Consider the following 21,980-nt stretch of genomic DNA (forward strand, 5'->3'; position numbering starts at 1 on the left):
CTATAATCTTGACTATAAATTAGTCTATAGTCTTGACTATAAATTAGTCTATAGTCTTGACTATAGATAAGTCTATAGTCTTGACTATAGATAAGTCTATAGTCTTGACTATAGATAAGTCTATAGTCTTGACTATAGATAAGTCTATAGTCTTGACTATAGGTAAGTCTATAGTCTTGACTATAGATAAGTCTATAGTCTTGACTATAGATAAGTCTATAGTCTTGACTATAGATAAGTCTATAGTCTTGACTATAGATAAGTCTATAGTCTTGACTATAGATAAGTCTATAGTCTTGACTATAGGTAAGTCTATAGTCTTGACTATAGATAAGTCTATAGTCTTGACTATAGATAAGTCTATAGTCTTGACTATAGATAAGTCTATAGTCTTGACTATAGATAAGTCTATAGTCTTGACTATAGATAAGTCTATAGTCTTGACTATAGATTAGTCTATAGTCTTGACTATAGATAAGTCTATAGTCTTGACTATAGATAAGTCTATAGTCTTGACTATAGATAAGTCTATAGTCTTGACTATAGATAAGTCTATAGTCTTGACTATAGATAAGTCTATAGTCTTGACTATAGATAAGTCTATAGTCTTGACTATAGATAAGTCTATAGTCTTGACTATAGATAAGTCTATAGTCTTGACTATAGATAAGTCTATAGTCTTGACTATAGATAAGTCTATAGTCTTGACTATAGATAAGTCTATAGTATTGACTATAGATAAGTCTATAGTATTGACTATAGATAAGTCTATAGTCTTGACTATAGATAAGTCTATAGTCTTGACTATAGATTATTCTATAGTCTTGACTATAGATTAGACTATGTCTTGACTATAGATTAGTCTATAGTCTTGACTATAGATTAGTCTCTAGTCTTGACTACAGATTAGTCTCTAGTCTTGACTATAGATTAGTCTATAGTCTTGACTATAGATTAGTCTATAGTCTTGACTATAGATTAGTCTGTAGTCTTGACTATAGTTTAGTCTATAGTCTTGACTATAGATTAGTCTATAGTCTTGACTATAGATTAGTCTATAGTCTTGACTATAGATTAGTCTATAGTCTTGACTATAGATTAGTCTATAGTCTTGACTATAGATTAGTCTATAGTCTTGACTATAGATTAGTCTATAGTCTTGACTATAGATTAGTCTATAGTCTTGACTATAGATTAGTCTATAGTCTTGACTATAGATTAGTCTATAGTCTTGACTATAGATTAGTCTATAGTCTTGACTATAGATTAGTCTATAGTCTTGACTATAGATTAGTCTATAGTCTTGACTATAGATTAGTCTATAGTGTTGACTATAGATTAGTCTATAGTCTTGACTATAGATTAGTCTATAGTCTTGACTATAGATTAGTCTATAGTCTGGACTATAGATTAGTCTATAGTCTGGACTATAGATTAGTCTATAGTCTGGACTATAGATTAGTCTATAGTCTGGACTATAGATTAGTCTATAGTCTGGACTATAGATTAGTCTATAGTCTGGACTATAGATTAGTCTATAGTCTGGACTATAGTATTAGTCTATAGTCTGGACTATAGATTAGTTCAAAGTCTTGACTATAGATTAGTCCATAGACTTGATTATAGATTAGTCCCAAAGTCTTGACTATAGATAGTCCATAGTGTTGACTATAGATTAGTCCAAAGTCTTGACTATAGATTAGTCCATAGTCTTGACTATAGATTAGTCTATAGCTTGACTATAGATTAGTCCACATAGACTTGACTATAGATTAGTCTATAGTCTTGAATACAGATAGTCCGTATTTTTGACTATAGATTATTCTGTAGTCTTGACTATAGATTAGTCTATAGATTAGTCTATAGTCTTGACTATAGATTAGTCTATAGTCTTGACTATAGATAAGTTATAGTCTTGACTATAGATAAGTCTATGGTCTTGACTATAGATAAGTCTATAGTCTTGACTATAGATAAGTCTATAGTCTGACTATAGATAAGTCTATGGTCTTGACTATAGATAAGTCTATAGTCTTGACTATAGATAAGTCTATAGTCTTGATTATAGATTTGACTATAGTCTTTACTACAGATAAGTTTTTTGTCTTGACTGTAGATTAGTCTATATTCTTGACTGTAGATTAGTCGACAATCTTGACTTTAGAGTAGTCTATATTCCTGACTATAGATTAGTTTATAGTCTTGACTAATAGATTAGTCTCTGTCTAAGCAATTGATAAATTTAGTCTGTAGTATCAACATGAGATCAATTTATAAACTCGACTATAAATTGTTCTATTGTCCGATTATAGATATACTATGGTCTTTACTATGGATTCGCTATAGTCACGATGGATTAGTCTATAATTTAGATCGGTTTATATCGCGACTGTCTCGAATATAGGCCAGTCAGTAATCTCATCTATAAATTTGTATATAGTCAGTCTGTACTATAGACTCATATGTTGTCGAACCGTACTAATCTATAATCGAGACTATACTGAGAACGACAATGAATGAGACCGACCAATCGATGCTCTTCTGCGCCTCAAGCAGCAACACTAATGCTTCTCCCCTCTATAAAGATGTACAAAGTATGTAATTAGTTTAACGTCCTTATTTTAACAATAATAATCGTAATTTTGAAATGAAATATTAATTATATAACTACACAACATTTATGAAATAATTTGAATTATAACATAATGGAAAGATAGTTAATAACAATTATTTTTTAAAAATATTTTGTAAGATTTGCCATATTTCCATAGAATTTGTAGCCCGAAGCTATAAAAATAATCTTCATTACAAATTTTCTTAAAATGAAACTAAAAATATTAGCTACTTATTTGATTTCAAAATATAATATACTTTTTAAATACAATACCAAAAACCACAGTGTTTGTAATAAAAGCAAATAAATATGCCTAAAAGCATACCACATTTTCCGGCAAAGTCAATGTTAGTTTTTCATCCTCCTTCTTAGACAAAAAAGAAGAAAGCCTTGTAAATTTAGAAATCTTAGTAGATTGTTTACATTAGAACCCATAGACCAACAATGTCCCACACACATTTGTTCCTCGTCCTTTCTTTACAATTGATTAATTGTAAAAGACAAGCTTATTTGTTGAAAACGAACGTGTATAAGTCTAGGAGAATTAAGTGTGTTTTACAAGAGTAGTCCTTGTATAGAGACATTACCTACTTATTCCTTTTACATTTCCTATTCCACATTAACTTTTCTAGGTAATTTATTGTTTGCCTAAAAGTCTGCCCTTTATTATACAAGTGGTGCCTTGGAAAAATCCTTTGGCATGTGTTAAAATACATGTTGTACATTTTAATGTTAACATTGTTACAAAAATATAATATATATACAGTTAGACGTACACATATGGCTTAAAGGATACTGTTAAATGGTCATACAATAAGGTTCTTTCAACAAAAAGTCAAGTGTTTCAGGGGCAAAAAAAAGGTTAATTATGAGATTTTTCTCTTTTTTAATTTTTTTAAGGATTAGGAAAATATTTGTATGGATGTGAGTTTGTGGATTTTGGAATGGTTTTAAAGAAAAATTCTATAATTTTAATTTAAAACTCCATTAAAGGGAAAAAGTATTTAATAAGAAACTAAAATTATTCTAGGGAAATTCTGTTTACAGCTAAAAACATGCAATTACTAATTACATGCCTATAATCCTAAAAGTATGCACTTTTGTTTTTTCATGTAAAATTATAGAAAAAGTTTGTTATTTTGAAATTAGGCGGCACAGATCTGCAGTCGAAATTATAGACAGATTTATAGTGGATGCTGGACACTGATGTATTTTCAAAACTATAGACAGAAGTACCGTCGATCAGTATATAGTCTAGGCAATAATCAAAGGCAAAAGACCAGTCTATAGTCCAGGCTATAGATCAATCTATAGACGCTACTATAGATCGGTCTAGAGTATAGTCAGTCTATATTAAAATAGATCAGTTAATAGTCTATAGTCTAGAAATCAGTTTACAACCCCGACTATAAATCGCTCTATAGTCTATACTTTATATCTGTAAATAGTATTAACTATGAATCAGTCTTTAGTCTAGAATATAGATCAGTTAATAGTTTCGACTAGATTGATCTGACTGTAATCTATATTACAGATCAATATGGATCGACAGCAGATGATTCTATAGTCTAGACTGAATATCAGTCTATATTCTCAAGTACAGATTAGTCTATAGTCGCAATTACAGATTAGTCTATAGTTTCGACTAAAGATCAGTCTATAATCTCGACTATGGATCAGTCTATATTCTCAACTACAGATTATTCTATATTTTCGACTACAAATCAGTCCGTAGTCGCCATTACTGATCAGTCTATAGTTTCGACTAAAGATCAGTCTATAGTCTCGTCTATGGATCAGTCTATCATCAATCATTCTATATTTTCGACTACAAATCAGTCTATAGTCTCTATAACAGATTAGTTTATCTCGACGAAAGATCTCGACTAAAGATCAGTCTATAGTCTCGACTAAATATTAGTATATAGTCTCAACTACAAATCTGTCTATAGTCTTGACTAGAAATCAGTCTGTAGTCTCGACTAAAGATCAGTCTAGAAAGCATTCTGTCGTCTCAACAACAGATCAATCTATAGTCTCTACTATATATACTCAGTCTATATTCTCAACTACAGATTAATCTATATTCTAGACTACAAATTAGTCTGTAGTCGCGATTACTGACAGTCTATAGTCTCGACTAAAGATCAGTCCATAGTCTCGACTATGGATCAGTCAATAGGCTTAACTACAGATCATTCTATATTCTCGACTACAAATCAGTCTGTAGTCTCTAGTACAGATCAGTTTATAGTCTCAACTAAATATTAGTATATAGTATCAACTACAAATCTGTCTATAGTCCCGAATACTATACTATAGATATACTATAGATCAGTCTAGAAGGCATTCTGTAGGCCCTACATCTGATCAATTTATAGTCTCTACTAATCATCAATCCATATTCTCGACTATGGATCAGTCTATAGTCTCAACTACAGATCATTCTATATTCTCGACTACAAATCAGTCTTCAGTTTATAGTCTCTACAAAATATTAAAATATAGTCGTGACTAGAAATCAGTCTATAGTCGTGACTAGAAATCAGTCTATAGTCTCTACTATAGATCAGTCAAGAGTTTCGGCTTAAGATCAGTCTAAAGTTCGGCTATAGATCAGTCTAAAGCCTCAAGTAGAAAGCATTTTATATTCTCTACAACAGATCAGTCCATAGTCTCGGCTAAAGATCAGTCTATTTGATCGACTATAGATCAATCTATAGTCTCGCATATATGTACATATATCAGTTTATAGTCTCGATTTCAGATAATTCTATAGTTTCATCTACTTAGCAGTCTATAGTTTCGTTTAAAGCTTCATGTATAGGTGAGTCTATAGTCTCTAGTAAAGATCAGTCTCTATTCTCTACTACAGATTAGTCTATAGTTTCGACTAAAGATCAGTCTATAGGCTCAACTATAGATCAATCTATGGTCTCGGATATATATCAGTTTATAGTCTCGATTACAGATAATTATATAGTCTCATCTGGTGATCAGTCTATGATCTCACTGATCAGTTTTAATAATTCCCTACATGTTGTCTTCTTATTTAGAGGGCACAAGTTCTAGTCATAGAACCACTCCTAAGACTTGGAATATAACTTCAAAAACTCCAGCTTGTCTATATGATTCTTTGCCAACAAACATGATAGTTTATTTTAGTTATTATACCAAAAAAATTGACTTGAAAAGATATTTTTGATTATTTTTAGTTCTTTTTGGGGAGTAAAAGGAAAAATATGATAATAAAACAATAGCAAAACTAAAGAATCATAAATAATTCTTCAGCATATTCAATGAAATTACCCTGAGTAATAGTAAAAATAACTTGTTATAAGAGTTTGAAGATGTAGTTTTTTTGTACAAAATATAAAATATATTTTACAAAATGGCTTTTTGCTGTTAAAGTTAAAAGGAAAATGTAAAAATGAAAAAAAAATATATTTTTGCACAATTTGGGAAATTTTCTATCATTCAGTGTTCTTGAAGTCAAAAATTGAACTTTCAAATATTTACTTAAGTTGTGTTTTTTTGTGAATGTTTAAAAAAAAATATATATATATAATTTTTTGGTAAATGTATTGTGTTGACTTTATAAAAAAAATTAGCAATTTGTATTATGAGAGTCATTACCCCACTTTTTGCATTTTTTCTAAGAAATTTGTCGTTTTTTTTTTTTTCGTTTGTCGTCTCTCTTTCTATATATAGTAAGTATTAGTTTGAGTTTAATGTGTCCCCATTGTAGGAAGGTTTTATAGTTTTGTATGCTTTTGAAGTTATTACCTTCCTAACCACTAGCAATTATTATGCACAGTGGGTTGGTTGGTTGGTTCTGGAAATTAGATTTTTAGTAAACAAAATTTGTTAGATTTTAACATGTTTTATCATGTTTTTTACTTTACTTTATTTCTTAACAAATAAAAAAAAACCTGCCCATAGTGTTTAAATGGAAAAAAATACCAAATACTATTAAAATAAATTTGTTGTTGAAAAACTCATCTTATTATTTTTTTTAGCTGGTAGTTGATTTTAATGTTATTCATGTCATTTGTTTCTCTCTCATCTTTTGCAGACCTTGTGACCGTAATCTGCGAGATGTTGAATTGATATCCTGTCGTCTGCGTCGCGTGGAGCCGCTGTGTCGCCTTCCTGGCTCAGCATTGCAGCAATTGGCCATGTGCGGTTTTTATGAAGATCTTGAAAAAGGCGTTACACGTAAGTGCTACTCGCTTTAAAGCTATAAATATGAATGAGCGTATAAATAAAAGAGTAAATAACACACCAAACCACCCACTCACACTTATACAACAACAACTAAAGTGGGGTATAAGTAATTGTTAGTGGTGGATTTGAAAAGGAACAAAAAAAAGACAACAACAACTACTATAACAAGCATGATTGCTAACAATTTGTTATTCTGCTCTAATGCTTCTTTTTTCCCACTTTGTTTCTGTAGTCTTGTTTTTTTTTTTCTGTTCACTTTCATTCATTTTGGCTTAATGCCTAAATGTATGCTAACAAATTTTCATAAAATTTTTCTTTACTTTCTTTAGTTTTTCGTGCCGGTGAACAAGGTCGTTTTTGGTATGCTGTTTTAGGTGGCTCTTTAGAGGTTCGCTATCATGCCACCGATGCTGACGGAAAGGTTAGTAAATGAATAAAAAAAAAACTAAAAAACTAAAAGTCCACAGTTCAAGTAGTTGCAGTAGTAGTAGCTACTTCTTCTTAAATGGCTCTTGTTGTAGTTTGATAGCTGGAAAAATCTTTTGAAAATCATAAATTTTTAATAAGTTTTCTCTAGCTAAAAGGTAATGTGGGGGGGGCGGGGGTTACTTGTCTTTTAGTATGAAATAGAATTTTATATAAAAATTATGCTGAATGTAACAAGATACAAAATTTATCTAGGATTTCATGTGTTATAAGAGTCTTAGGAAAAAGTTGTTGTTGTTTAAAGTGTTGGATTTAGTTTTTGGTGAGAAATTTCGAACGTATTTATTCTAAGTTTTTTTCATAAAACAACTTAAATGTGTTGGAATCAGTGCTATTAAGGTTTTATACCCTACACTAATATAATGGGGAGGGTGTTATGCGTTTGAGCTGATGTTTGTAATACCCAAAAAGCTCCATCCATCTATCTATCTATCTATCTATCTATCTATCTATCTATCTATCTATCTATCTATCTATCTATCTATCTATCTATCTATCTATCTATCTATCTATCTATCTATCTATCTATCTATCTATCTATCTATCTATCTATCTATCTATCTATCTATCTATCTATCTATCTATCTATCTATCTATCTATCTATCTATCTATCTATCTATCTATCTATCTATCTATCTATCTATCTATCTATTTATCTGTCTGTCTGTCTATCTATCTATCTATCTATCTGTCAGTCTGTTTGTCTAAAAAAAATACTGCACATTTTTGAACTAACTCCCTAAAGTATGGTATCATATGGTCGGCCAGGCTTTACTATACATTCTTACTTATTTTTTTTAAATTTTATTAGTTAGCTAGTGTGGCGCCAAAAACTTCAGTTGAAACACATTTAAAAGTAGAAAAAATCGTAATAATGATGATAACATTTACAAATTACTTTTAGCATGAATCAAAAACTTACGTTTATCGCAACTTTTGAAACAATAGACAATGCACTATGGGATAGAAAGTGTTACTGGGGTGAAAATCAAAACTAAATATTAGTATTTGTTTATACCTAATGGCTGCAACGAAAGTTATATAAAATCTTAAAAAGTGTTCATAATATGAAAATTTCGAAATATCAAGGCTATGAAATTAAATGCACTATGGATCGAAATTAATTAATAATCTTCAGCCAAGATGTAGGAAATTTAATTTTCCACAAAAATTATAACATATAAACTCGTAAGATGCATAGCAAGAGAGATATTTGCGAATATTCTCTGAGCGAATACGGAAACAATTCTTTAATTATAAAAGTACTTTTTTAATACAATTTGAATAAATTTCAAATTAAAAAAAAAAAATACGAAATTGCATCTACTATGCTATAAAAATCATAAAAGCAACCTATAAATATGGAATAATTTTTAAAGAAAATCCATCTAAACATTTTCATCTGACTTTCCATAGAAAAGCACATATTTATGACACATGATTTAGAGCAGCTATAAAAATTGACGCGTGTATGTGCTCAAAACTCAAATGAATATGAATTGCAAAGATGTTGAGAATCAACTATTTTAGCAGTAGTCAGTCATGACTAAACAAACACTTAGTACTACAAACATATATATTTATTGTGAATGTAAAAATACTTACGGGTAACAGGCAATAAGTAGTAGCCGCTTTATTTTGGTGATAAAAATAAATAGAAAAAAATATAATAAACTATTATTATCTAAATGGTTGAAAGAATTACTTTCAATATTAATAAAATATATACAACGAATATGTATGATAATAAAAAAAAATTATATATGAATATGTCCTTGACTTATGAGAACTGGGATTATTTATATAAGTAATGCATACTTTCGTTATATGCAGATAATGTGAAAAAAAGTAATTTGAAAAAAATGTAATATACAAATTATTCTGATCCCTATAGGAATTGATAAATAGAAAGTATTTTGGAGGGAAACTGCACAACCGACAAGTCTGTATTGACAAATCTATGGGTTAACCTAGTGTACAGAAAATGGTATGAAAAAAGGGGATTTTTTTAAAAAACTTCCTAAAAGGTGCAAATTAAAAAAGTTTTGAATATTTAATTAAAAAAAGTATAATGTTGAAAAGTTTTCAACAAAAGGAAAAATTAAAAAAAAATCGTGAAAATGTTGAGAAAATTTTTTTTTTTAAATTTCTAAGATAAAGAAAATTCAAAAAAATTTAAAAAAGGGAAATATTGTGAAAAATTGCTAAAAAATAAAGTTTTGAGTTAGTTAGTTAGTTAGTTAGTTAGTTAGTTAGTTAGTTAGTTAGTTAGTTAGTTAGTTAGTTAGTTAGTTAGTTAGTTAGTTAGTTAGTTAGTTAGTTAGTTAGTTAGTTAGTTAGTTAGTTAGTTAGTTAGTTAGTTAGTTAGTTAGTTAGTAGTTAGTTAGTTAGTTAGTTAGTTAGTTAGTTAGTTAGTTAGTTAGTTAGTTAGTTAGTTAGTTAGTTAGTTAGTTAGTTAGTTAGTTAGTAGTTAGTTAGTTAGTTAGTTAGTTAGTTAGTTAGTTAGTTAGTAGTTAGTTAGTTAGTAGTTAGTTAGTTAGTTAGTTAGTTAGTTAGTTAGTAGTTAGTTAGTTAGTTAGTTAGTAGTTAGTTAGTTAGTTAGTTAGTTAGTTAGTTAGTTAGTTAGTTAGTTAGTTAGTTAGTTAGTTAGTTAGTTAGTTAGTTAGTTAGTTAGTTAGTTAGTTAGTTAGTTAGTTAGTTAGTTAGTTAGTTAGTTAGTTAGTTAGTTAGTTAGTTAGTTAAGTTAGTTAGTTAGTTAGTTAGTTAGTAGTTAGTTAGTTAGTTAGTTAGTTAGTTAGTAGTTAGTTAGTTAGTTAGTTAGTTAGTTAGTTAGTTAGTTAGTTAGTTAGTTAGTTAGTTAGTTAGTTAGTTAGTAGTTAGTTAGTTAGTTAGTAGTTAGTTAGTTAGTTAGTTAGTTAGTTAGTTAGTTAGTTAGTAGTTAGTTAGTTAGTTAGTTAGTTAGTAGTAGTTAGTAGTTAGTTAGTAGTTAGTTAGTTAGTTAGTTAGTAGTTAGTTAGTTAGTTAGTTAGTTAGTTAGTTAGTTAGTTAGTTAGTTAGTTAGTTAGTTAGTTAGTTAGTTAGTTAGTTAGTTAGTAGTTAGTTAGTTAGTTAGTTAGTTAGTTAGTTAGTTAGTTAGTTAGTTAGTTAGTTAGATAATCCAAACGAATATCCCTGCGTCCATTTACAGTCTGGTCTGTAGCTGGCTACCTTTCACGATCAATAATTAGTCTATTAACTATTCCCATCATCGACAATAACTTTTGCTTAAAGTATACCTCAGGATTTTCAAACCCTGCTCTGAGGAGTAGTGGAAAAATGCATTTGAGAAACTTTTCATCTTAAACTTCACTGCATCATACCAATCACTTTAAACTGTTCCAATTAGGTAGTATTTTTCTCTACTTAGAATCAAATTATAAACAATTTAGTTATTCCCCGTTTCTACTACTATTTTTTACTATAGTAAAATTAATGACAAATGCCACAGTCAGAGAGACAAACAGACAGACCTTGTTGACAAATATGGGTGTCAATTACAAATTCACAAACAATTTTAGAAGTAGCGTAAAGAAAAAAACAAAATAAGCATTTCGTACTACATTGTACATGTCAAAAAAGCGCTTTCAATTGAAAATATCAAATGCATTTCATATTTATGAATAAATAAATATACTGTTAGAACTATACTTACATTTATGTACATATATGCATACATATGTAGAACATGTGTACTATATATTCACAGACAATTGGCAAACAAATGGGAATATATGAGCCATGAATATTAAATTAATAACCCAAACTATTCCATATTCTATGTGTTTTCATATAAATTTTAATCGTTCTTAATTCAAATTCCATATTTTTTTATTACATACTTTAGCCGAAAGTGTGGGGGAGTATATTTGTTTTGTTATGTCATTTGTAATACTTCGATGTAATGATAAGAGATCACGAAATGTATCATTCAATGCTAAACAGTGACCAGTAAGCTCATTGACTCGTTTTGAGAGAGAGAGAGAGAGAGAGCTCTTTGCCAATATCAGTTTTATATATAATAACAAATTTAGGTATTGGATGGCTTCATAGACTTTCGTTATAGCTGAGTATAGTTCTCTTGACTATTTGTTTGCTAAAATCCTCAGTAGAGTGTAACCTACACCCGCTCTCACCCCCCTTTACAAGACAATAATAACTAGAAGAAGTAGAAAAATACAATGAGAACAAATTTAATTTAACAACATGACAATCATAATGTCATAATATGACTATGTACAACAAGAACAACAACTACAACACCAACAATGGAAAACATACTTTGGAGAAAATTGATATACCCCTTCCTAGTTTAGAGGCAATAACAACAACAACAACAACGAAAGAACAGTGACACAAAAAAATATGCCACATATTTAGACTACAAGTCACCGAACAGATATTACAAGTTAGAATAATATTCGTTAAAACCGACACGAATCTAACCTACATTAGACTTATAGATAAGTCCAGTTTATATATCAGTCTATAGGCAAAACTATAGATCAATCTGTAGTCTATAGACTAGACTATAGGTCATTTTATAGTCCTGACTATAGATCACTCTTTTGTCTAGACTATAGATCTAGATTTAAACTTCACTATAGATCAGCCTGACTACAAATCAACCTATAGTGCAAATTAAAATTCGGTCTATAATAAAACAATAGATCAATACATAGTTCTGACTATAGTTCATTCCTTAGTCTACAGATCAGTTTATAGCCAAAAACTATAGATCAATCTCTAGTAGAGGCTATAGATCAGTCTTTAGACAAGATTATAGATTAGTTCATAGTCCTGACTATAGATCTACATAGTGTCTTGGTTATAAATCAGTCTATAGCGCATACTAAAGACCAGTCAAGAGTCCAGTCTTTTGATCTGTTTATAATCAAAAAGATAAATCAACCCATAGTTCTGTTTATAGTCTGATCAGTTTGTACTCTAGACTATAGATCAGTCTACAGTTTACACTATACATCAGTGTACAGTTTTGTAACTCAGACAATAATCTTGTCTATAGATCCGTATGTAGACTAGTCTATAGTCTAGATTATAAATTAGTCTATAATATAGATTATTAATTAATCTGTAAATCAGTGGGTAATCTAGACTATAGATCAGTCTATAGTCAGGACTATAGACTGATTTATATTCTAGACTGTAGATCTTGATCTACAACTATAGTCAGTATTAAAGATTAGTCCATATCAGTCTATAGTCTTGACTATAGATCAGCCTATAATCTAGACTATAGATCAGTCTATAACCTAGACTGTATATGAGTCTGTAGCTTAGACTGTAGATCAGTCTATAGATCAGTTTATAGCCAAGACTATAGATCAGTTTATAGTCAAAAGAAAATCGGATTTTAGCAAAAAATAACGACACCAATAATGTGTAGGGTATCAAAGTACTTGTCTGTTCACTAACATTAGAATGCAGGGCGCACAACACACAATCAAGTAAAAAATATGAGTTTTATAATCGACAATTGTTACGTGAGCATATTTTTTCGTTTTTGCATATTTGTACTTTTATATTTTATTTTCTTGAAGCAACAACAACAACAACAAAACAACAACTGAATTATGAATGAATAAATGAACGTCTGAATGAGTTTGCAATTGTTACAAGTATTAAAGCAAAGAAATGAAATTACAAAAAAAAAAAAATAATAAAAGTTTTGAAAATTTTACAAAACAACTGCTTAAGAAACAAATGGCAAAATGTCACCTACATAAATAAATAACTAAAATGAATGTAAAATTAACATCAGTAACAAAAGTAAGAAATTCAGACAAGAAGCCCAAAGCAGAAAGACAAAGAAAAAAAGAGAAATGAGGAACTTATCAGCTATATATTGCAACAATGATGATGATGATGAAGTCGGTAGTCAGCAAAACTTTTAGATTTCAAATAAATCGTATATAGTAGTGAAACCCAACTAAATATATTTTGTAAACAAAACTTTATTTACTGATTGCAGCTAAAAGTTTGTTTAGAAATTTGTTCAGCAAATTTAAGTTTTTTTCTTTAATTTATAATCCCTTAAATTGCAAATAATTTAATTAAATTTTTTCTTAAAATAAATACCAATATAGCAGCAGCATGAAAGTGGTAATAAAATACTTAAAATATGAACCAAAAAACCATCATTGACTTCTTATTATTAATGGATGAATGAATGAATGGCGATGTGTGTCTTTAATATGCACTGGGGCATAATTTCGATATTTGTATGACTTTTGCTTGTTTGTATTGCAAAAAAAATATATATATATATATATATATATTGTATTTATTTTTCCCTTTTTATTACTTATTGATGAATATTATTTGCACATAAGTACATGTGTATTTTTATGATTGTGCATAAAATATACAGGTAGATTATTTGCAAAATAATGTAGTATAAGAGGATATACTCGAATACACAGTGCCCTATATAAAGTCTCATGTCACTAGTTAACAGACTACAGATCGGTCAATAGTCTAGAATATAGATCAGTCTATAGTCTAGAATATAGATCAGTCTATAGTCTAGACTATAGATCAGTCTTAGTCCACAATATAGATCAGTCTAAAATCCAGACTGTAGATTAGTCTATAGTCCACACTATATATCAGTCTATAGCCCACACTATATATCAGTCTATAGTCCAGATTATAGATCAGTCTATAGTCCAGACTATAGATCAGTCTATAGTCCAGAATATAGATCAGTCTATAGTCCGGACTATAGATCAGTCTATAGTCCAGACAATAGATCAGTCTATAGTCCAGACAATAGATCAGTCTATAGTCCAGACTATATATCAGTCTAAAGTCCAGACTATAGATCAGTCAATAGTCCAGACTATATATTGGTCTATATTTCATAGACCGATATATAGTCTATAGTTCAGAATATAGATCAGTCTATAGTCCAAACTTTAGATCAGTCTATAGTCCAGCCTATAGTCCAGACTATAGATCAGTCTATAGTCCAGACTATAGATCAGTCTATAGTCCAGACTATAGATCAGTCTATAGTCCAGACTATAGATCAGTCTACAATACAGACTATAGAATAGTCTATAGTCCACACTATATATCAGTCCATAGTCCAGACTATTGATCAGTCTATAGTCCAGACTATAGATCAGTCTATATGTCAGACTATAGATCTATAGTCCAGACTGTAGATTAGTCAATAGTCCAGGCTATAGATCAATCTGTAGTCCAGACTATAGATCAGTCTATAGTCCAGACTATAGATCAGTCTATAGTCCAGGCTATAGATGAAGGTATAGTCCAGTTATAGTTCTAACTATAGATCAAACTATAGATCAGCCTATAGTCCACACTTTTGATCAGTCTATAGTCCAGACTATAGATCTGTCTATAATGCCGACTATAGAACTGTCTATAATTCCGACTATAAAACAGTCTATAGTACCGACTCTAGAACTATCCGCAGCCCAGACTACCGATCTGTCTAAAGAACTGTCAATAGTCCACACTTTAGGTCTATAGTCCCGACTATAAAACTCTTTATAGACCCGACTAAAGAACTGTCTATAGTCCCGACTATAGAACAGTCAATAGTACCAACTGTAAAAAGGTCTATAGTCAGGACTATTGATCAGTCTATAATCTGAACTATAGATCAGTCTATAGTATAAACTATACTGATATAACTAAAGTCCAGACTGATCTATAGTCTGGACTTTAGTTATAACCTATGCTATAGACCGGTCTAAAGATCAGTCTATAGTATAGAAGAAGGATCAGTTTGTACTTTAGACTAAAAACAAGTCTTGATCACTCTTTAGTCGGGACTAAATATCAGTCTATAGTCTTTATTAAAGGTCATTCTATAGTCAATACTAAATGTCAATCTAGACTCTAGAACGATCTACGGTCTATAGTCTAGATCAGTCCATAGCCTAGACTGAAGATCAGTTTATGGTCTAGGCTAAACATCAGTTTATCGTCTAGACAATATATAAGTCTAGAGTACAGATTACTATTTACTGTAGACTGTAGAAAAATGTACAGTCTACACTGAAGATTATTTAATAATCTAGACTGTATATCAGCCTGTTGCCTATACTATATTTTAATGTAGTCTGGACCATAGATTATTGAACAGTTCAGACTACAGATCAGTCCATATTATAGACCATAGATCAGTCCATAATGTAGTCTACAGAGTTTATTTTCTGGACTATTGATAAGTCTATAATTTAGACAAGCGACTATATATTCTAGACTTCAGTTCAGTCTTTAATCTAGGTTATAGATCAGTATACAGTCCCGATAACAGATCAGTCTATAACCTAGATTATAAATAAGAGTTTTATAATCAGATTATAGACCAATTAATTAAATGTTGTTAACCTACAGATTTGTCTATATTGCAAGATTCTTATGGACGGTCGGATGAAATGAGGTGATCTTAGAAAAAGATTCTGTTCATCGTTTCAGAAAGGGATACAGGTGTTACAAACATCAGCATTAACTTAAATTTCTATCCAACTATTGTTATGTAGAGTAGAAAAAAGGGGAAAATGTAATTAAATACATGTGTATGTGTATATGTTATCGATATGTAAATTTAACAAATAAAAGTAATATATTATACCCTTCACCATGAGTGATAAAACAATCACTTATTAGAATTCCTCCATTTAATTGCATTCAAAATTATGACAACTTAACTGCATATTTGTCTTATATTGAAAAGGTTTTGTTAAAAGCTTTCTAGCGATGTAAGTTAATCACACTGATTATGATAACATTTTGTTTTGTTTTTGAAAACTGTTTTCTAGAGCTATGCTAATATATGAATGTGATCAGCTACAATTACATATATACATACATATACACATTTGTCAATAAATGAAATACTAGATAAATATAATGGAATATTTAGCTGCAATACTTACAACTTTGTTAATTAGACCCGCGGGAAATCTATCGATTATGTTACATTTATTTCACTTCACAAAAAAATTAAGTGTTATATTTAAAATAAAAGTTTAAATTAATTTTTCATTATCCTAATGTTTACAATTTTATAGCATAGTGTCAGAAATGTAGAAATATTTCATTATCAAATAATCAATTACTAAACCACTTCTATATTATGAAGTATGTATGCAGTGATCACTTTCGAGTGAAAACAATTTAAAGTCTTCACAAAAATTATTACTACAATGAAAATTTGATTTTATTGAAATTTAAAATTTTTACTGTAATTATTTATGTACTTACTATCCTTTCCATTAGTATAATATATTTGCTAATAGTATTTTCTTTCTTCAATTCTATTGCATTTTTAGCAAGACTTATGAAGTGCATTTGTATACCAAAAAAAAAAAAAACAAAAATTTCATGCATATAAAATTTAAAATTAACAAAAAATACTAAGTAAAACTTTAATTTAAAAAAAGTAAAAAAAATCAAATAAATTTTCTTACTTATTGACTAACATGCAGCAAATATTGATTATTCTTCAACAAATGGATGTTGGTACTTGTGCATAAATTTGCAAGTTCTTGTGTAAATTACTTGTATTTTATGAAATCAGAGCAGAAATAGAATCAATTCTTTTTTAAGGTAAACAAGTCAATACAAAAGTCAATAGTCTACAGAATAAATTTGTCCATATACCAGTTTTATGATATAGTCAATAGTTCATAGAATAATCCGAAGACCAAACAATATATTAGTCAATAGACCAGTCAAATCAGTAGTCTAAGCAATTAACTTGATGCTAGTCTATAGAGTAGTCAATAGTATAGACCATAGACTAATCAACAGGATAAACCAAAGACTAGTCAATAGATTAATCAATAGACAAGTCCATTGACTAGACTTGTCAATAGATTATTCGCTATATTCTAGACTTTATAGATGAGTAGATAGTCTGTTGTCTAGATTGCACGCTTAAACTATCAGTCTATAGTCCAGACTATAGATCACTCTATAGCGCAGATTATAGATCACTTTATAGCGCAGACTATAGAGCAGTCTATAGTCCAGTCTATAGTCCAGGCTATAGATCAGTCTATTGTCCAGGCTATAGATCTGTCTATAGTTTGGACTATAGATCAGTATATAGTTCAGACTATAGGTCTGTCTAAAGTCCAGACTACAGATCGGTCTATAGTCCAGACTATAGATCAGTCTATAGTCCAGACTATAGATCAGTCTATAGTCCAGACTATAAATCAGTCGATAGTCCAGCCTTTAGATCAGTCTATAGTCCAGGCTATAGATCAGTCTATAGTCCAGCCTATAGATCAGTTTATAGTCCAGCCAATAGATCAGTCTATAGTCCAGACTATAGATCAGTCTATAGTCCAGACTATAGATCTGTCTATAGTCCAGACTATATATCAGTCTATAGTCCAGACTATAGATCAGTCTAAAGTCCGGACTATAGATCGGTCTATAGTCCAGACTATAGATCAGTATTTAGTTCAGACTATAGATCAGTCTAAAGTCCAGACTACAGATCAGTCTATAGTCCAGACTATAGATCAGTCTATAGTCCAGACTATAGATTAGTCTATAGTCCATACTATATATCAGTCTATAGTCCAGACTATAGATCAGTCTATAGTTCAGACTATAGATTAGTCTATAGTCCAGACTATAGATCAGTCTATAGTCCAGAGTATAGATCAGTCTATAGTCCAGAGTATAGATAAGTCTATGGTCCAGACTATAGATAAGTCTATGGTCCAGACTATAGATAAGTCTATGGTCCAGACTATAGATCAGTCTATAGTCCAGACTATAGATCAGTCTATTGTCAACACTATAGATCGTTCTATAGTCAACACTATAGATCAGTCTATAGTCAACACTATAGATCAGTCTATATTCAACACTATAGATCAGTCTATTCTATAGTCCAGACTATAGATCAGAGTATAGATCAGTCTATAGTCCAGATTATAAATCAGTCTATTGTCCACACTATACATCAGACTATAAATCAGTCTTTAGTTCCGACTATATATCAGTCTATAGTCCAGACTATAAATCACTCTGTAGTTCAGATTATAAATCAGTCTATAGTACAGGTTATACATCAATCTATAGTCCAGAATATAAATCCATCTATAGTCCATATTGTAGGTCAGTCCAGTCGTAGTGAAAATATCGGAATAGCTTAAAATCTAGTACAAAGACAAATCAAGAGAGTAAGTAGTCTATGGACTATAGTCAAAAGACAAGACCCCAATTGTTGTTATTAAAAAGAAGTCGTCGAAAAATTACTTCCTAGATAAACCCTTCCCTAAGGCGAGAAAGCTGCAGACTTGTTTACTTTCAATTAACTGATAATTTAACTGCTTACTTGTAAGCTTAATGATGTTTAAACATGCTGAAGGATTTTAATCCTTTACCTTGTAACCTAAGTTTTTTATTGAGATTTTTTCTACACTTTTAAGAACTTATTCTTTTACATCTTAAATAAATTGCATATTTCATTTCGAACTTCAATACTGAGTGGGAGTAAAGTGAATTCGTTCATATGCATAGAAGGAACTACTTTAATATAAGTTTTTCCTGTTTTTCAACAAAATTCTGTTGTGTATCCCTTTTTTATGCAACAGCAGCAACAATAACAACAACTATTGTTAACAACTTGCATACTGAGAATTTGCAGTGGCAAGCAGGGTTACCAGATTTTGGGGAATTTATGGTTTTACACATTTTATTTTACAATGCTTACTGATAAGCATTAGTGCTGATTACATTAAGCAGTAAAAACAATTATTTAAAAATTTTAATAATTTTCTTTGAAATATTTTGGTTTTATTAAGGATTAATTTTGGGATATTTGGGATAACACAAACACCTCTTTGTGGCATCTTTATATTTTAGCATAAATTCATAAATTTTTCCATATTATATTTTTGATACTTCTACATGTATTTTTACTATTTTTTTAAAGCATCATTTTCTTTCCTTTTATTTTGTCTTATTTTTTAGTTTTGTCGATTTTTTTTTTTATAAATATTATTTTTTTAGTGACTCAAAAGAGCGTAGAAACTAAAGCGAACGTGCTGTGGGAATACAAATTCATAGAATCTATTGTTTGTAATATTTCAAGTGCGAAATAAAAACTATGAAAAAAGAAAGAATTTTTCACAACTGAATAACTGAAACACGCACTGTGCTGATGGGTAAAATTTAACTAAAAGCAAACAGTTTTACACTTGCAATAGTTGAGATAAATTGACACCTTTGTTTGGTGGAGCTGTTAAATAAATTTTAAAGTTCTTTTTTTTTCTAGTAGTTATTTTTTGAAGGTTATACAACAACTTAGTGCGGGAATATAAATTTCTCAAAGGATTTTAATTGTTTAAGAAATTTTGCATAAAGTTTTGTTCTAAGTTTAAGGATTAAATAGTCAAATAAAAAAAATACAAAAAAAGGAGTAAAGTTTTGTAAAATGTACTAAAAAAGAAAAACAAATTTGAAAAATTTACTAAAAAAGAAGAAAATTTTTGAAAAATTTGCTAAAAAAGTAGTAGACAATTTTTGAAAAAAATTTACTAAAAAAGAAGACTATTTTGAAAAATAATAAAATTTTTGAAAAAAATTACTAAAAAAGAAGGATAGTTTTGAAAAATTTTATAAAAAAGAAGAAAATTTTACTAAAAAAAAGAAATTTTTAAAAAATTTACTAAAAAAATTGAAAAATTTACTTAAAAAAAAGAAATTTTTTGAAAATTTACTAAAAAAGATTAAAATTTTTGAAAAATTTACTAAAAAAGAAGAATATTTTTGAAAAATTTACTAAAAAAGAAGACAATTTTTGCAAAAAAAAAAACTAAAATTTAATAAAAAAGAAGTAAATTTTTGAAAAATTTACTAAAAAAAGAAAATTCTTGAAAAATTCCCTAAAAAGAAGTACATTTTTGAAAATTTTTTTGAAAAACGTTTAAAAAAATTATAAAATAAAAGTAATTTTTTAAAAATTAGTTAGTTAGTTAGTTAGTTAGTTAGTTAGTTAGTTAGTTAGTTAGTTAGTTAGTTAGTTAGTTAGTTAGTTAGTTAGTTAGTTAGTTAGTTAGTTAGTTAGTTAGTAGTTAGTTAGTTAGTTAGTTAGTTAGTAGTTAGTTAGTTAGTTAGTTAGTTAGTTAGTTAGTTAGTTAGTTAGTTAGTTAGTTAGTTAGTTAGTTAGTTAGTTAGTTAGTTAGTTAGTTAGTTAGTTAGTTAGTTAGTTAGTTAGTTAGTTAGTAGTTAGTTAGTTAGTTAGTTAGTTAGTTAGTTAGTTAGTTAGTTAGTTAGTTAGTTAGTTAGTTAGTTAGTTAGTTAGTTAGTTAGTTAGTTAGTTAGTTAGTTAGTTAGTTAGTTAGTTAGTTAGTTAGTTAGTTAGTTAGTTAGTTATGTAGCAAGTAGCATGCGCGAACGAATAAAACAACTTGTCTGTTCAACTTTTATAACAAGACTGACTTCTCTATGCTTTATTAAGTATTTAGACAGTATTACTTTTACATAAAAAAAACAATGTGGAAAAGAATATAAGAAAACATAACTGTTGTTTAACGACAATGGACATGAATAAACAAGGATGAGTATACTTAAACTATACAGTTACATATAAATAATATATTAATAATAAAAAATGCTTGTTGGATAAAGGGAAACATGCCAAACGGGGAAGTATACCACATATTGGCTACAACTCGGCCATCCTGACAGACGAGATCACCTGATCTCGTGCCGGGTCAATACAATTTCGGCCCCTAAACCATGGACGGATATTCCCGATGGCCCATACACCCTTGTAAGGATTTCTTGACTGCTGGAAACCCTCGACATCCTCCAACAAATACCGATCATTCCTAAGAACCTTGGCTATTCTGTACGGTCCCCTAAATTTTGGAATCAACTTCCTCGACACACCCGCATGTGAGTCAAAATTCCTAATCATTACGTAGTCACCCACTGAATATTCTGTCCCCGGTCTTCTACGCTTATCAACATATCGCTTGTTGTAGTCCTGTAAAGATTTCTGTCTCCTAGAAGCCGCCTCCCTTACACAACCGTGGTCGACCTGTGCCCTGTGCTGAAGATCGTCAAGTATACATTCCCTTAGTGTATCCACCACCGGACCTCTCTGCCCTAAACCAAACAACATCACACTTGGGTGCTGTCCAACTGCCCTATGAACGGTGTTGTTCAAAGCATGCTCCACCTTGTCCAATACCGTATCCCAGTACACTCCATTCTCCGGGCGAACTAGTTTCGCCAACATTGGACCTATACTCCTGTTAACTCTCTCCACCTGTCCATTGGCCTGCGGAGAACCAGTCGCCACCTTTATATGTCGTATGCCGTACTCGTTCAAAAAGTCCTGAAATTCCGAAGAAGTGAACGCGGTTCCCCTATCACTCACAACGCATTTCGGGCGACTATATGCTCGGAAGTATTCCTTCATATGTTCCACTACCTCCTTTGTCCTCGTGGTTTTCGTGGGATAAAGCCTCACGAATTTGGTGGTCGCATCGATAACAACCAAAATATGTTTCAAAAGTCTCCCATTGTCAACAGGGCCGTAATGATCAACGTGTATGACATCAAATGGAGCCGTAGATTTCG

General features: G+C 30.1%; 1 protein-coding gene across 1 annotated transcript in view; it reads left to right on the forward strand.

Moving 5' to 3' along the window:
- Window positions 1-6,689: 6,689 nt before the first annotated feature.
- The window catches only part of LOC119612466 (rap guanine nucleotide exchange factor 4-like), a gene marked incomplete at both ends in the record, with an annotated part of 111,614 nt that continues 96,323 nt past the window's right edge, over window positions 6,690-21,980 (forward strand). The window contains 2 exons of the mRNA XM_037968273.1: window positions 6,690-6,832; window positions 7,171-7,262. Coding sequence (XP_037824201.1) covers window positions 6,690-6,832; window positions 7,171-7,262 — 235 coding nt within the window. The remainder of the gene's footprint in view (window positions 6,833-7,170; window positions 7,263-21,980) is intronic.

This window comes from Lucilia sericata, unplaced genomic scaffold, assembly GCF_015586225.1.
Source record: "Lucilia sericata isolate MDLA Ls3-8-SP2 unplaced genomic scaffold, ASM1558622v1 Contig001696F_arrow, whole genome shotgun sequence".
NCBI lineage: Eukaryota > Metazoa > Arthropoda > Insecta > Diptera > Calliphoridae > Lucilia > Lucilia sericata.